The sequence below is a fragment of the Melanotaenia boesemani genome, chromosome 22 (assembly GCF_017639745.1).
Source record: "Melanotaenia boesemani isolate fMelBoe1 chromosome 22, fMelBoe1.pri, whole genome shotgun sequence".
Classification (NCBI taxonomy): Eukaryota; Metazoa; Chordata; class Actinopteri; order Atheriniformes; family Melanotaeniidae; genus Melanotaenia; species Melanotaenia boesemani.
In genome coordinates, this window is record NC_055703.1 from 28,647,606 (window position 1) to 28,664,506 (window position 16,901).

The 16,901-nt window shown below is 44.5% G+C and overlaps 1 protein-coding gene across 1 annotated transcript; it reads right to left on the reverse strand.

Moving 5' to 3' along the window:
- Positions 1-2,288: 2,288 nt before the first annotated feature.
- Positions 2,289-12,859, reverse strand: LOC121633286 (NLR family CARD domain-containing protein 3-like). The gene is made up of 9 exons (XM_041975149.1): positions 12,416-12,859; positions 12,223-12,333; positions 12,067-12,124; positions 11,719-11,926; positions 10,065-11,644; positions 8,433-8,641; positions 2,669-2,684; positions 2,605-2,622; positions 2,289-2,415 (listed from the first exon to the last, which is right to left on the reverse strand). The coding sequence occupies exons 1-9, from the start codon at positions 12,502-12,504 to the stop codon at positions 2,380-2,382; spliced, it is 2,325 nt and encodes a 774-aa protein (XP_041831083.1). The 5' UTR covers positions 12,505-12,859; the 3' UTR covers positions 2,289-2,379.
- Positions 12,860-16,901: the final 4,042 nt, after the last annotated feature.

The window sequence follows — 16,901 nt, forward strand, 5'->3', positions numbered from 1 at the left end:
GGATGAGGATGATTACGATGATAACGAGGATGATTATGATGATGAGGATGATTACGATAACGAGGATGATTACGATGATGACGAGGATGATTATGATAATGAGGATGATTACGATGATGAGGATGATTACGATGATAACGAGGATGATAATGATGATGAGTACGATGATGAGGATGATTATGATGATGATAATTATGATGAGGATGATTACGATAATGAGGATGACTACGATGATGAGGATGATTACGATGAGGATGATGATGAGGATGATTATGATGATGATGATTACGATGAGGAGGATGATGAGGATGATTATGATGATGACGTACCATATGTACGTATCACTTTCTGTTTCAGCTTGTTCTTTTTTTATTTGATCACTTTTATTCCTTTTCTTTAGTTTTATTCTTCTTTGAATGCTTTAAGTTCTTCTACATGCTTTGTCGGCTGTATAGTACGTTAACATATTGAGAGATTTTAAGAAATACTTCGAAGATATTCCCAACATCAGCAACACTGGGTTGGTTGCCATTGTGATATTTCCTCTGCTGTTTTCAGGTTTGCAGTGGTAGAGGAGACTCTTTCTTACAGCTCACAGAAAGATGCAAATGAGTCTAGTCCCAGTCCAAATCCAACATAGAGGGGTGGAGCTAATGTGTCGTGGAAGGTGTAGAGCGAAAAGAGCTTGCCATGATCGACCTGGTAGAAGGAAATGGTGCCGACAGAATAATCCACGTACACTGCGACTCTGTCAGAGAAGGCAGCGAATGGAAGCCTCTCTTCTTTCTTCTCTTTCCAGACACAGTAACCGGTGACACTGCACTCCAGCGTCCAGGATGGAACATCTGCTTCAAACCAATGGTCTTCCTCAAGGATACTTGATGGTGCCATTGTTTTATACCGCGCCCTACCATTCTTTATGACTGGTCTAATGGTCACTCCTATGAACACACGTCCTTTCCACTCAACTTCCCAGTAGCAGCGAGCAGCCACCGGATTTATACTGAGAATCTGACTGTAGTTACTGGAAACTGCAAGTCTCGTTCTCAGTATTCTTCCTACATGAATCACTTTAGTGTTGTTGTCAAACGTCTGGAGGTCTGGAGAAGCCGTCGGAGGGTCCAGTTTGAATTCAGAAGCATCTGAAGAAGAAGAAGAAATGGATTTGTGTGAAACACCCATTAATGGATTGTTTTTTTTAACTTTATGGATAACGAGTAGTTTTATATGTAAGACTGAAGACACTTACACTTTCTCAGACCAGGTTTCAGTCTCTGCTCTCCACCAGAGTCCAAGCTGTAGGAATAAAAACACGTCAGAACCTTCATGTGCAGGAACAAAAAGTTCAGTAGATAAAGGAAGAACGTTTCTTATTTCTCATTAAACACGTCGCCTTGATGAGGTTGAGTTAAAAAATATATCAGGTCATCAACGTGAAGAAGAATCCAGACGAGTAGGCGTACTTGACTGAGTCCAGTTTACAGTTTGGATCTTTTTGCTTGTCAGAAAGCATCTTCGCTCCTGAGTCTCTGGGGTGGTTGTAGCTCAGGTCCAGGTCTCTCAGGTGGCCTGGGTTGGACGTCAGAGCTGAGACCAGAGATGCACAACCTTCCTCGGAGACCTGGCAACCGGATAAACTACACACACACACAGACACGTGCACACACATGCACAAAAACAAAACTAATTCATTAAAAATATGAAAAGTGTGAATGTGTTAAAAGGTAAATGCTGAGTAAACTGGTACCAAACACGGAGTAACGATGAAACCAGATTTAACTTTGAGAGAAATAAACTTAAGTAAAAAGCTAAATAGAAAACTAAAGTGATGTTCAATTAAGTTTACTTTAAAATAGTACCAGCTGGGAATGTTGTGTACACGCTCTGTCATTCATGATGTTTAGTGACCGGGGATGTAGGGCGCATCAAACCAGCCTTTCTGACTTAAATCCAAGTCATATTTTATACAATATAAATGCTATTTGAGTTGACGTGTGCATCCTGCATGAGACACAGCAGACCAGGTTTCTAACCAGACTTCACAGAGTACATGTAGGAGGTGTGTTAGTAAGACTCAAGCCCCCCAGTGGAGGGCAGATACCTTACCTGTTCTCTACAGAAGCCAATGATCTAGTTAACACTGGAGCCTTGCTGTGCATGACAGCAACACTGAAACTTCCTCAGATGCAGGTAGGACAGGAAGGTAAACTCAGCATCCCTGAAAACCGGCGAATCCCTCACCTGAGAGTTTCCAGTCCACAGTGCAAACTCTCCAGTCCTGAAGAAAGCAGCTTCACCCCTGAGTCCTGCAGGTCATTATTACTCAGATCCAGTTGTTTCAGACATGAAGACTGGGATCTGAGAACTGAAGCCAGGACTTCACAGCTTCTGTCCGACAGCTTGCAACCTCTCAGCCTACAAACAAGGACGGAAAACGTGGTTATTTACGAGTATTTGTTTAACTTGTTAGCTCGTAGTAAATTATTATCGCTCATTCTCTGTACCGCTTTGTCCATTACGGGTCACAGGTAAGCTGGAGCCGATCCCAGCATTTACCCGGTAAGAGGCATTTGTCTAAACTGGTTTCCAGTCCTGGAACCTGACCAGCTCCAGTCCTGGTACCTGACCAGCTCCAGTCCTGAAACCGAATAAGTTCCAGTCCAGGAACCTGACCAGCACCAGTCCTGATAAAACATATAAAGCTTTCTGTTCACATTAAAAGATCTGCGTTTCCTCAGAAAAAGAGTTGTGTGTGAGCCTTCTTGGAGACCACCTCCGGATTCTTTTTAAAATGTAATTTACCATCTAGAGCAACACCAGGGTACGTGTAGGATTCAACCACCTCAAGTTCGATGACCTTTAATGACAGTTAATGAGGGGGCCTCGTTCTTCGTCCTAAAATCTGTATTATACCAAGGCCTGGGTGAATACTCGATTCTGATTGGCTGTAGGTTAAAAAGTGTTATAGGAGACCTATAAAAAAAGTTCAGGTCAAATAGCCTTATTGTTGTAAAGTATTGTGCTGGCTAGTTGGTAACCGTGGCAACAGAAACTCAGAACATACCCTAACATAACGTTACATCTCCCTTCCCTCCACTGATCAGGTCTAACACAACAGCTGCTCTGTGTCAGAGCCGGTTACCTTGGCAACGCCCAGGGGTGTTTCCTGGACCTGGGAACACTGGGGGCTGAGCCCACACCCTCGTAAAGAAATCTCAGTAAACCAACACAGTAAAAACGACTTTTTATTTAAGCTTTCTTGAGAATTGTGTCACCTTGTTTAAAGCCAAATACTACAACATGCACTTCGATATGTATTTATTTTCAATCTTAAACGTGACAATCTAAAGAAGATCTCTAAAATCAGTATTAAACTTTTACTTTTCCAGACATCTGCTGTTTATCTCCACAACCTGCTCTTTACTGCACATCTTCTGCAACAAAAGGATGAACGTGAACTGTTTTCAGTCACTTATAATTTCCAGAATAAAGATGATGCTGTAGTATTTACTGTACCTCTATCATCTCATTCCTTCTTTCCCTACAAGCTTCATCACTTGTTTTCCTTCCATCATTTTCCTTCTTTCCTTCTTTCACTTGCTGTTTTCCATCTTTACCATTACTACTTTTTCAGTAGTATAGCCGAGTTTAAACTAGTGGTAAACTCTGATTTCTCCTCCCAGTCTCGAACACGCCTGTCCTGGAGCAACACACACATACAAGAACCACCAACCTCATTAATACATAAAGTAAACACACACACAAAGGTGAGACCATGAAAGACTGGTTTTTATTCCAAATATAAATGTATTGTGAGCAACATAAAATGTAAAACACTCTTTAAAACTCTTTAACTACTGACCAGCCAGGACCTGGAGGTAAACAAAAACATCAGTAAATAAATTTATAATAAAGCTGTTCTTCATTTATCAATCAATCAATCAATCAATCCTTATTTATAGAGCACTTTTCATACAAGAATGCAGCACAAAGTGCTTTCCATGGTTAAAACACCCCCCCCCCCCGCACACACACACACATAACCCCCTCCCTCCCCGCTTGTGTACAAGCAAGCATACACATACACACACACATACTTGCACATATTAAAAGACTAATGTGAGGTTGAGCACAGATGAGCCTGGTAAGGAAACACTATCACAGGGAGCCGTCTGCACCGGGAGCCGCCCACCGGCCACGACCGTCAGGACACCGACCCAGGGCACACGGCCAATTGAGAGGCAGAGGAGCCACCCAACCAGACCGAAAACCCACAGGACAGAGCCGCAGCAGCCACAGCCGATGAAAGCCCCCGGTGCAGAGAGCCCCCTCCGAGGAAACACTGGGGAAATAACCTAAAAATAATATAAATAGAATAAAAGCATAAAATAAATAAAAATGGGTTAACATAGAAAAATAAATAGGCTGGGGGAATAAAATAAATAAAATAAAATGAATAAATATCAAGTAAAAGCTAAATTAAAAAGGTGGGTCTTGAGCCTGCTCTTAAAAACATTAACATTCTCTGCAGCCCTGAGCTCCTCCGGCAGGCTGTTCCACAGACGAGGACCATACCACTGGAAAGCTGCCTCTCCATGAGTATGTGTCCTGACTTTAGGTACAGTCAGGAGGCCAGTACCGGAAGACCTCAGGGGCAGCGAGGGTTCATAAGGTAAAAGCAAAACTGAAAGATAAGAAGGCCCAAGACCATTAAGACATTTAAAAACCAATAAGAGAACCTTAAAATTGATCCTGAAACACACGGGGAGCCAATGCAGTGATTCTAAAACCGGTGTAATGTGGGCCTGCCCTCTGGTCTTCGTCAGCACACGAGCAGCTGAGTTCTGTAGGAGTTGTAGAGGTGCAATACTCTTTTTGGGAAGACCAGAGAGCAGGGCATTACAGTAGTCAATACGACTGGTGATAAAAGCATGCATCAGCATCTCCGTGTTGGCCCGAGAGAGAATGGGACGGACTCTGGCTATGTTTTTTAGGTGATAAAATCCTATTTTAGTAATATGTTTAATATGTGGAATAAAACCAAGCTCAGAGTCAAAAATAACGCCCAGGTTTTTTACTTGTGATGATGGGTTTAATGCGGATGCCTGTAATTTAGCTAAGAGTTTCTCTCTCTGAGCCTCAGGACCAATGATTAAAACTTCAGTTTTGTCCTGGTTAAGCTGTAAAAAGTTTTCTGCCATCCAGGATTTGATATCTAAAATACAGTTGAAAAGGGCATCCATTGGTCTAGTGTCATCAGGAGACATGGAGATGTACAGCTGAGTATCATCAGCATAACTGTGGAAGTTTACTCCATGCCTCTTGATGACGCTGCCAAGAGGGAGCATATACAAATTAAAAAGAACAGGGCCTAAAACTGACCCTTGGGGCACACCACATGTCATTTTATGGATCTTAGAGGAGCATGTATCCAAACTTACCATGTAAGTTCTGTCTGTGAGACAGGAAGTGAACCAGTTGTGAACAGCACCAGAGAGGCCCACCGGGTGTTTCAGTCTGTTTAAAAGAATAGTGTGGTCTACTGTGTCAAAGGCTGCGCTAAGATCCAGTAGCACCAAGACTGAGAGGTTCTGTGAGTCACAGTTAATCCTAAAATCATTTAAAACCTTCAGGAGAGCAGTCTCTGTGCTGTGGTTCACCCTAAATCCAGACTGATATATCTCAAGGATATTTCTACTATTTAAAAAATCATTAAGCTGAATAAAAACCATTTTTTCTAAAATTTTACTTAAAAATGGTAAGTTGAATACAGGTCTATAGTTATTATTTATTTATTATCTATATTTAAACTAAAACAGCATCTAGAAACCAAACATCCAACACTGGGAAAGCCATTTCCATCTACTACAACACACGCGTGCACACATACTCACAGCAGCAGGTAAACCAGCGAAATACGTAGACATGTAAATGTGTAGAACAGAAAAGGGCAGGGCTAACAATTTAGTACAGCTAGCTTAACCTTGGAAGTACCAAGTACTGTCACCAATGATCTGCCTAATGTTCATTTAATTTTAAGACAAACAGGGTTTGAATTATCTGTGGTTTACCTGTTTTGTGTGTTGGCCAGAGTCTTGCTGCCCATCGGCAGCGACCACAACTGAAGAGTTTCTCTCTTCTTTAAATAAAAAAAACCGTCTGATGTCCATTTTTGACCGCTAATAATGGGTGTGTCCCGAACCGCGCACTTCTATACTTCGAACACTACATTTAAGTGCTTAGTGCGCTGACACAGAAACCTCAGTAAAAACACTGAAAGTACCCGGATGCTGCCCTAAACTCGGCCAACAATCTAGTGCGAAACGATGGACCCTACACGCACTAAACGGACGCCATCTTGCTGACGTAGCGGAAGGGGAGGGACTTTCAGCCAGTTTTTCAGAGCTGGCAGCCACCGACTCAGCGGTACCGATGCAGGCGGAGGCTGTTTTCTACTGTTGTAAGTATGAAGATATTTGATTGTAATTCTAATATAAACTGCAGCATGCTTCTTATCTCTTCTATCCCTGATGACAGTTATGGATCTGATCATTTGTTGGAGGCTGCAGTAGAGTTAGCAACGTAAATGTTAGCAGTTTTATAGCCGATTTTGCGGATGTAGATGGGCTATAAGTGTTAAAAATGATTAATGCTATAGGTTCCGTATGTTTATTCATGATTGTTGAACCTCCAGATGAAGCACTGCGGGGTCTCTGGCGTAAACGAAATGGTCCTTGATTTGAAAACTGATTAGGAATCTAAAGTGATGTACAAAGTACCCATAAAGTACATAATAATGTTTGCTTTTATATAAACTGCCATTCTGTGTTCACCGTAGGTCACTGTGGCATCAAACTACCGAGCCAGCAGTGGCACTGAGGCATTTACCACCTGCGGGCTAGGACGCTGCTGTGGAGAAGAGGCGGCAAGAGAGAAATGTTTTAATAAAAAGTTTAAATGTTTTCTGCATCGCTGTTTTAGCGTCTTTATTACTGCATTTCATATTTTAAATGATGGTTTCTAGTAAAATCGGTTTCCTGTTGCAGACGTGAAGGTATCAGTGTAAACACCAATAAAAACACATGTATAATGTAAAATACTTTAATACAGTTAAGATATCTTTGCTTATTTAAAAGCTGTTTTAGCATAAAAGTATGACATGCAAACACGTATGTTGACGGTCATTTTGGATTTTGAAAGAAAAAAAGTATATTAACGCGGCGCTGCTAAGCTGGTACGTCACTACCGGTAAGTTCAAAACATTAGTGCTCAATTTGGATCAGGACTTACCCACGATGGTGTCACTACAGAAGGTAGAGCTTAGTGCGCACTACACACCACCTTCCAGTGCACTCATGTAAGTGCGCGGTTTGAGACACACTCCATGACTCTCATAACACCAGAGTTCAGATCAGGGATAAAACGCCGGGCAGTTAGCCAACACGGAGGATTCCCGCTTCCATGAAAGTCCTCTGTGATTGGTCATATTGTACCTGTGTTGCATTCACATAAGCCAGGAAATTACAAAACTACCATCTTCGTTAATGCCATAAGACGGCTGATAGAATGTAAACTTATTCCTTCTGGGATGAAAAACATTCGGGGCTTGATGTGAAATGTTCGGGGCTAGAGCCGGGAATGCCCAGGCCAGGGCACGCCCCTGGCAACGCCTCACAACGAGAGATATTAAATAGTCCACGCAGCCGCTTCCTGTGAAAAACGTATGATTTTAACGGTAAAAAACAACGTGTGTCGTAAGTGACCATGATATAAGCGAGATAATGCCCTTCGAGGTGTCCATTATCAGAAACCGTCCAGCCTCGAAGGGCATTATCCCTTACTTAAGCTCTTTTGCCTTCTCATTTTTTTTTTTTTGCATCACACCAGCTGACAGATGTTTTGACATCTCTTGTAGGCGTGGTCGTTGCCTCGGGTCAGATGGCCCTCCGGCTGTGTACAGAGTGAATAAAGAAGGGGATGAAACTGTTCCCTGTGGAGCTCCCGGTTGTGTTAAAATAGTATCAGACTGCTGACGACCAAGTCTGACACACTGAGGACGGGACAGATCATTTCAAATCCAAGCTGCAGTTTTGTTATGGAGTTTAAAGTTAATTAGCTTATTGGCTAAAATATGTGGCTGAATGGTGTTAAAAGCAGGAGAAAAATCATAAACCAGCATCCTCTCTGAGCCAGCAGAGGTTTCTAGATGCTTGCAGATGTTGTGAAGCATTTATAGAAGAGTGAAGATCTGCCTGAAGAGATCTCAGAGTACAGGTCGGATGAAGATGATGCTGGATTAGCCATTGTTAGGAAGTTCTTCAAGGAGATGACAGAAAGCTTCTGTGAGAGGCTTCCGACTGGGGAGAAAGATTCTGACTGACGCTAACAGCTGGAGAAAGGAGGGGTGGTGGAGTGTATGGGTGTTTACTTACAGAGCTCTTTTGGAGGCTTTGATGACGGGCAGCATCTTGAGAAGCACCTCCTCTGAAGCACCATATGTCTTCAGGTCCAACTGGTCCAGATCCTGTCCTGATGACAGTAGCATGAAGACCAGAGCAGACCACTGGGCCGGGGAGAGATCCTGGCTGCTGAGTTTTCCTGTATGGAGGATCTGCTGGATCTCCTCTATGAGAGAAAGGTCCTTTAGCTCAGCTATTCTCAAAGTGGGGTCCCCGGACCCCCGGGGGTCCGCGAACCTAAGCTTAGGGGTCCGTGAAAAATAAATAAATGAATAATAGCCTAGAAATAAATTCATTGCTTATCTTTGAGTAAGTGAATAGGATATTGGGACCACTATGCCAATTAAACGGGCGACTCTACTGAACCAATGACACCCCCTTTTACAAGATTTGGACCAATAAAGTAATATCATACTGACAGGTTACAGATTTGTCACCCTTGCCACACTGCTCTGGCCCAGTTCCGCGCCGCTCCAGCTAGCTTGCCACAATGGATAAGTTTTTAAATCCATCTACATCAAACTGTGCCGTAAGAGTTAAGTCAACTAAAATAAGAAAATATAACAATAGCTATCTTGAGTTTGGATTTATTGAGAGCAGCGACGGAAGGCCAACATGCGTCTTATGTCTTAAAACGCTAGCAAACGAAGCCATGAAGCCGGCTAAGTTAATGAGGCACCTGACGACAACTGCTGCAACTGGAAATCATCTCACAGGGAAAGCAGAAGAGCAGCTGTTGGAGCTGTCCAGTGACAGGACACAGAGAGTCCGATTTCAGCAGGTTAGTCATGCAAGTTTTTGGCCTTCTCTCTGTCATGAGTATCCCGAACTCACTGCTGAGGCCATGCAAATATTGCTCCCCTTTCCAACCACTTACCTCTGTGAATCGTCATTTTCCACTCTGACTGGCATGAAAAATAAATACAGGGCTCGTTTACAAGTGGAGGATGATCTTCGAGTTTGTTTGTCATCTATCGCTCCAAGAATAGATCAACTGTGTTGTGAAAGACAGGCTCATCCTTCTCATTAAGTGAGTTATTGGTGACGGATAGGTGATTTATGAGCAAGAGATCTTTGATAACAACCTGATGGAAATATTGTTGGCAAAGCTTATTTCATTTTCTTTATTTTTGTTATATTTCTTGCCAATAATCTCTAAAATGAGCCATAAACTCAAAATGCATTTTAGTTTTTTCCCCCCAATAATTTGTACAGGGAGCCATAATCTTAAAGTTTAATGATTTTTGTGAGCTTTACAATGTTCTGACTTTTCTGTTTTTGTTGAACTGGGCCCATTTGGAAGTAGCTAGTCCTACTACTGTTAATTTCTTTTAAGAACTTTAAGATCTTTTACATAAAAATGAAATGCTGTGAGTTCAAATTTAAACTCAAATAAAAACTCTATTCAAATGTTAATTGTACACATTTATTTGTAGTTCTGTTAAATTAATCTGAAATGTTAAAAATGCAATAGTTCCTTTGACTAATTAGTGGTACATATGGCAGGAAATATATTTTGACTGATGTCAGGATTATGATGAGGGTCCTTGAGAAATTTTCTAAGCTGAAAGGGGTCCTTGGCCTCAAAAAGTTTGAGAACCCCTGCTTTAGCTCATTCAGACAGTGGAAGAGATTCATGCAGCTCTCTGGAGGAAGATCGCTGCTGATCTTCTTCTTGATATGCTTCACGACTTTGCTGTTGTTGGACATGTTGACTTTCTTTCCTCTCTCTGTCATCAGGGGGTGCAGCAGACTCTGGGGCTGGTGTGGAAGACCCAGGAGGAAGCGCAGGAACATGTCCAGATGCCCACTGGGACTCTGCAAGGCCTTGTTCACAGCACGTTGGTGGAGATGCTCCAGATTCTCGTGTGGACACCACAGGGAGGATTTCTGTGTCTCTGCCAGCAAGTCGAGTCCAGACTTGATGAAGGTCAGATGGACGTGAAGAGCAGCCAGAAACTCCTGAACACTCAGATGGACGAAGCTGAACACCTTCTCCTGGTACAGTCCTCTCTCCTCTTTAAAGATCTGTGTGAACACTCCTGAGTAAACTGAGGCTGCTGTGATATCGATGCCACACTCTGTCAGGTCTGATTCATAGAAGATCAGGTTTCCTTTCTGCAGCTGATCAAAAGCCAGTTTTGCCAGATCGTCAATCATCTTCCTGTTCTCTGGACTCCAGTGTGGATCTGTCTCAGCTCCTCCATCATACTTGACCTTCTTGACTTTGGTCTGGACCACCAGGAAGTGGATGTACATCTCAGTCAGGGTCTTGGGCAGCTCTCCTCCCTCTCTGGTTTCCAGCACATCCTCCAGAACTGTAGCAGTGATCCAGCAGAAGACTGGGATGTGGCACATGATGTGGAGGCTTCGTGATGTCTTCATGTGGGAGATGATCCTGCTGGCCTGCTCCTCATCTCTAAACCTCTTCCTGAAGTACTCCTCCTTCTGTGGGTCAGTGAACCCTCTGACCTCTGTCACCATGCCAACACAGTTAGGAGGGATCTGATTGGCTGCTGCAGGTCGTGTGGTTATCCAGAGGCGAGCAGAGGGAAGCAGTTTCCCCCTGATGAGGTTAGTCAGCAGCACATCCAGAGAGGTGGACTCTGTAACATCAGTCAGGGTCTCATTGTTGTGGAAGTCCAGAGGAAGTCGACTCTCATCCAGACCGTCCAAGATGAAGACAACCTGGAACTCTTCAAAGCTGCAGATTCCTTTGGTTTCAGTAAAGAAGTGATGAACAAGTTCCACCAAGCTGAACTTTCTCTCTTTCAGCACATTCAGCTCTCTGAAAGTCAGTGGAAACAAGAACTGGATGTCCTGGTTGGCTTTGTCTTCAGCCCAGTCCAGAGTGAACTTCTGAGTCAGGACGGTTTTCCCGACTCCAGCCACTCCTGCTGTCAGCACGGTTCTGACTGGCTGGACTCTGTGGGCTGAGGGTCTAAAGATGCGTTCACATTGGATGGTTTTTTGGAGCTCAGCTGGTTTCCTGGATGCTGCTTCAATCTGTCTGACTTCATGCTGCTCGCTGAGCACTCCACCTCCTCCCTCCGTCATGTGGAGCTCCCTGTAGATCTGGTTCAGTAATGAGGGCTTTCCTGCTTTAGCGATGCCTTCAAACACACACTGGAACCGCTCCTTCAGGGCTGATTTCAGTTTCCGTTGGTACAAACTGGACTGACCTCCTAAAGGAAGAAACGTCAGATTAAATGAAAGTGGAAAGACGGACGATGAGTCCCTGCTGCCGCCGGATCCTTACTGCTCTGCAGACGCTCGGCCAGCTTCTCTTGCTTCAGTCTTCTCATGTGATGCAGGGTGATCGTCAACAACGATTCTCTGATCCTCCAGTCCGGTTCCACCCACTCATCCTGGACCTGGCCCGCTGAAGATCTCTGGTCTGAGCTCAAACAGGTGTGGAACACCTTCAGCTCAGCCTTCACGGAAAGCAGAATGTTCTTCTCCAGCAGCTGGAAAAACAAAAAAACATCTGTGTTCAGAAAAACTCATCGTCCAGATCCATTCCTCAGAACCAGGTCTGGGCAGGAAACATCTAAACACTGCTGGGCAGTGGACCTCGAAGACCAGATCTGAGGTTAAATGTACTCACCATGAAGATGGAGTCCAGGTCTGAGGCTTGATCCCGAGCAGACTCACCTTCTTTAGCTCTGCAGAGGAAACATGGCTGAGAACAGGAAACACCACCACCACCCCCACCACCACCACCCAAACCCAGTCCGAACACGACTGCATTACGCTGACTTACGTTGTTTCTGAAGAAAGCTGTCCTTTAAAGTTGATTGGTTCGTACATGGACCGATCAGTCTTCATGGACACACAGCTGGGTCCAGGATCTGGACCCTCCTGGATCTCTGGGCTTCAACACATACAGAGAATAATGGAGTCATTTCAGTTCGAAGTCTGACATGAAGAACAAGCCTGGACTGAGATGTCCTCACCTCTGAACTTTGTTCTGGTCCTCATCTTGTCCACATGGCGCTGTTTTAAAGGAAGCAAGTCCTCCCTCCATCCCCTCAGACTCGTCCATACCAGAACCCTGACACAGTCAAATATTAGTCAAGCCTGAAATTAGCCTCATGAACTTCTTCATGTTTTACATCCACCAGCTGGGAAGAGAGGGTCTACCATCTCCCCTGTAGGGACAACCTAGAATGAAACAGCTTGTAGGAAAGATCTGGTTGGAGGAAAGGTCAGGTTGGAGGAAAGATCAGGTTGTAGGAAAGGTCAGGTTGGAGGAAAGATCAGGGTTGGAGGAAAGATCTGGTTGGAGGAAAGATCTGGTTGGAGTAAAGATCAGGTTGGAGGAAAGATCAGGTTGTAGGAAAGATCAGGTTGGAGGAAAGATCAGGGTTGGAGGAAAGCTCTGGTTGGAGGAAAGCTCTGGGTTGGAGGAAAGATCTGGGTTGGAGGAAAGATCAGGTTGGAGGAAAGATCAGGTTGAAGGAAAGATCAGGTTGGAGGAAAGATCAGGTTGGAGGAAAGATCAGGTTGGAGGAAAGATCAGGTTGGAGGAAAGATCAGGGTTGGAGGAAAGATCAGGTTGGAGGAAAGATCAGGTTGGAGGAAAGATCTGGTTGGGGGAAAGATCTGGTTGGAGGAAAGATCATGTTGGAGGAAAGATCTGGGTTGGAGGAAAGATCAGGTTGGAGGAAAGATCAGGTTGCAGGAAAGATAAGGTTGGAGGAAAGATCTGGTTGGAGGAAAGATCTGGGTTGGAGGAAAGATCAGGTTGGAGGAAAGCTCTGGTTGGAGGAAAGATCTGGGTTGGAGGAAAGATCTGGGTTGGAGGAAAGATCAGGTTAAAGGAAAGATCAGGTTGGAGGAAAGATCTGGTTGGAGGAAAGATCTGGTTGGAGGAAAGATCAGGTTGGAGGAAAGATCTGGTTGGAGGCAAGATCTGGTTGGAGAAAAGATCTGGGTTGGAGGAAAGATCAGGTTGGAGGAAAGCTCTGGTTGGAGGAAATATCTGGTTGGAGGAAAGATCTGGTTGGAGGAAAGATCAGGTTGTAGGAAAGATCAGGTTGGAGGAACGATCAGGGTTGGAGGAAAGACCTGGTTGGAGGAAAGATCAGGTTGGAGGAAAGATCAGGCTGGAGGAAAGATCAGGTTGGAGGAAAGATCTGGGTTGGAGGAAAGCTTTGGTTGGAGGAAATATCTGGTTGGAGGAAAGATCAGGTTGGAGAAAAGATCTGGGTTGGAGGAAAGATCAGGTTGGAGGAAAGCTCTGGTTGGAGGAAATATCTGGTTGGAGGAAAGATCTGGTTGGAGGAAAGATCAGGTTGGAGAAAAGATCTGGGTTGGAGGAAAGATCAGGTTGGAGGAAAGCTCTGGTTGGAGGAAAGATCAGGTTGGAGGAAAGATCAGGTTGGAGGAAAGATCTGGTTGGAGGAAAGATCTGGTTGGGGGAAAGATCTGGTTGGAGGAAAGATCATGCTGGAGGAAAGATCTGGGTTGGAGGAAAGATCGGGTTGGAGGAAAGCTCTGGTTGGAGGAAAGATCTGGTTGGAGGAAAGATCTGGTTGGAGGAAAGATCAGGTTGGAGGAAAGATCTGGGTTGGAGGAAAGATCAGGTTGGAGGAAAGATCAGGTTGGAGGAAAGCTCTGGTTGGAGGAAAGATCTGGGTTGGAGGAAAGATCTGGGTTGGAGGAAAGATCAGGTTGGAGGAAAGATCAGGTTGAAGGAAAGATCAGGTTGGAGGAAAGATCAGGTTGTAGGAAAGATCAGGTTGGAGGAACGATCAGGGTTGGAGGAAAGATCAGGTTGGAGGAAAGATCTGGTTGGAGGAAAGATCAGGTTGGAGGAAAGATCAGGTTGGAGGAAAGATCTGGTTGGAGGAAAGCTTTGGTTGGAGGAAATATCTGGTTGGAGGAAAGCTTTGGTTGGAGGAAAGATCAGGTTGGAGAAAAGATCTGGGTTGGAGGAAAGATGAGGTTGGAGGAAAGCTCTGGTTGGAGGAAATATCTGGTTGGAGGAAAGATCTGGTTGGAGGAAAGATCTGGTTGGAGGAAAGATCAGGTTGGAGAAAAGATCTGGGTTGGAGGAAAGATCAGGTTGGAGGAAAGCTCTGGTTGGAGGAAATATCTGGTTGGAGGAAAGATCTGGTTGGAGGAAAGATCTGGTTGGAGGAAAGATCAGGTTGGAGAAAAGATCTGGGTTGGAGAAAAGATCAGGTTGGAGGAAAGCTCTGGTTGGAGGAAAGATCAGGTTGGAGGAAAGATCAGGTTGGAGGAAAGATCTGGTTGGAGGAAAGATCTGGTTGGAGGAAAGATCTGGTTGGAGGAAAGATCTGGGTTGGAGGAAAGATCAGGTTGGAGGAAAGATCTGGGTTGGAGGAAAGATCTGGGTTGGAGGAAAGATCAGGTTGGAGGAAAGCTCTGGTTGGAGGAAAGATCTGGTTGGAGGAAAGATCAGGAGAAAAATGGGTTTTTGAGGTGGACGCTGATTCAGTAGTTGCAGTTTTCAGACAGTTTTATCTGGAAACTGAAACTTGGTCTGGAGGACCTGCTGGTTGCAGTTTTCAGTCTTCCAGCAGATGGCACTGTCGCAGGTCTAGCGGTGTGGCTCCAGATCTGCTGGTCTTCTCAGGTGGAGTTTGTTCTCAGAATTAGTGCTACATACCTATCTACCCTACCCTACAACACACCCTACCTACCAACCTTACCCACCCTACCTACCCCACCCACCCTGCCCACCCTGCCTTGCCCACCCTACCTACCTACCCTCCTACCCTACCCACCCTACCTACCCTACACACCCTGCCTTGCCCACCCTACCTACCTACCCTCCTACCCTACCTACCTACCCTACACACCCTGCCTTGCCCACCCTACCTACCTACCCTACACACCCTGCCTTGCCCACCCTACCTACCCTCCTACCCTACACACCCTGCCCACCTACCCTACGCACCCTGCCTACTAGAGGCTTTAAAGAAATTGGGATAAGTGAACTAATGGGTGTTAAATTTTAATGTTTGGCCATGTTGATGCAGCTCGACATGTTTCAGCGTTTGTAAAAACTAGAAGGGTTTAAGGGAACTCGTTTCCATGAAACTTTCAGGTAAGCTTTGACTTTCACAACGTCAAATCACATAAAGCAGTGTTGGCAACTGGCGGCCTGCAGGCTGCCAATAATATCTAGCCTACCAGATTACACTGATTAAATAAAAAAACAATAAAAAATATTAATATATAATATAAAGAAGTTAACTTACCTGCACTTTGATCACAGATTAGTTGAGCTTACTAGAAGAGAAAGTGTCTGGTGAGGGAAAGAGAGCAGAGTTTTAAAAGGAAGAACAATTTGAAAACAAGCCGGACTTTGAGTGTGAGAGCAGAGTTTTCAGAGAGAGAAAGAAGATATTTGAGCAAGTAAACCAGAAATTCTGCTCTCAAAGCAAACAGTCACGCTCCTGATTAAAGACAGAAAATAGCCTCATATTCAGTCAGGATTCCTGTTCCTGTTTTTGTCAGAGCTCATCTGTTGGTCACTGCGACTTGTTTGGTATCGTCGCAGATCCCAGAGAAACAGCCAGATTAGCGGGATGACGGCGCGCGCTGACTCCAGGAAAAAAGAATTCCGTTTTTACTCTGCGATCGTTAAAACCGTTTGGTGTGAGCCCAGCATTAGTCAGCTTGTTCAGAAACCAGCTCATCCCTGTCGGAAAGGCTGGAACGAGCTGGTCTGAACGGTGTCCTGGAAAACCGGGATGGAGGTTTAAGATCCCAGATCAGATCTGGTACTGACCTGTGGAGGAAAACCTGCTCCTCGGCTCGACACGACTTATTTCCTGTTTTCTGAGTCCAGGAGGAAGACAGATTTTTTTTAAATAAACCTGACAGTGGTTGTCAACTGGCGGCCCGCGGCCCAAAACTGGCCCGCCAGATTACACTGATGAAGATGTGCAGAGACATGGTGATGTTTACAGCCACATTTATCTATAATCCAGGCTGGATAACTCACTTTATTTTCTTATATTAGTAATATTTAAAACACATTGTAATACATTTATAATCCATTATTCTCGTTATTCAGATCAATCTCTAACTTCTTGGACATAAAAGTGACATTTATTTGAAAAACAAAAAAGATTTACACGTTTACATGAAGAAGAGCAGCTTGATGAACCCCCACCCTGCTCTGGGAACTATAGAAATTTGTTTGGGAGATCCCTCACCTTCCCTCAGGTACCTCAGATCTGCCTGAGGCAAGATGGCTGCCGGTGAGGAACCGCCCCCATTAAGCGTCCAGCATTGTTCTGTGTCTGTGGTGCAGCCACTCAGCAGAGATGATGCTGTAAGCTTCATCGTGCCGGAGTTTGGTCTGGTCTGCGGGTTTACAGCCTCCGTCTAATGGACGTATGACGGTATGATGGGTGGATACGCAGAAAGAACAGCTTACAGAGCTGCTGTTATAACAGGTTA

Excerpts from the sequence above, each read along its gene's own strand:
- LOC121633286 (XM_041975149.1), bottom strand. The coding sequence starts at position 12,504 with ATGGACGAGTCTGAGGGGATGGAGGGAGGACTTGCTTCCTTTAAAACA. Across the intron at positions 11,927-12,066 it reads ACCTGGACTCCATCTTCATG|CTGCTGGAGAAGAACATTCT; the intron begins GTGAGTACATTT and ends TTGTTTTTCCAG. Across the intron at positions 11,645-11,718 it reads GGCCGAGCGTCTGCAGAGCA|GAGGTCAGTCCAGTTTGTAC; the intron begins GTAAGGATCCGG and ends TTCTTCCTTTAG.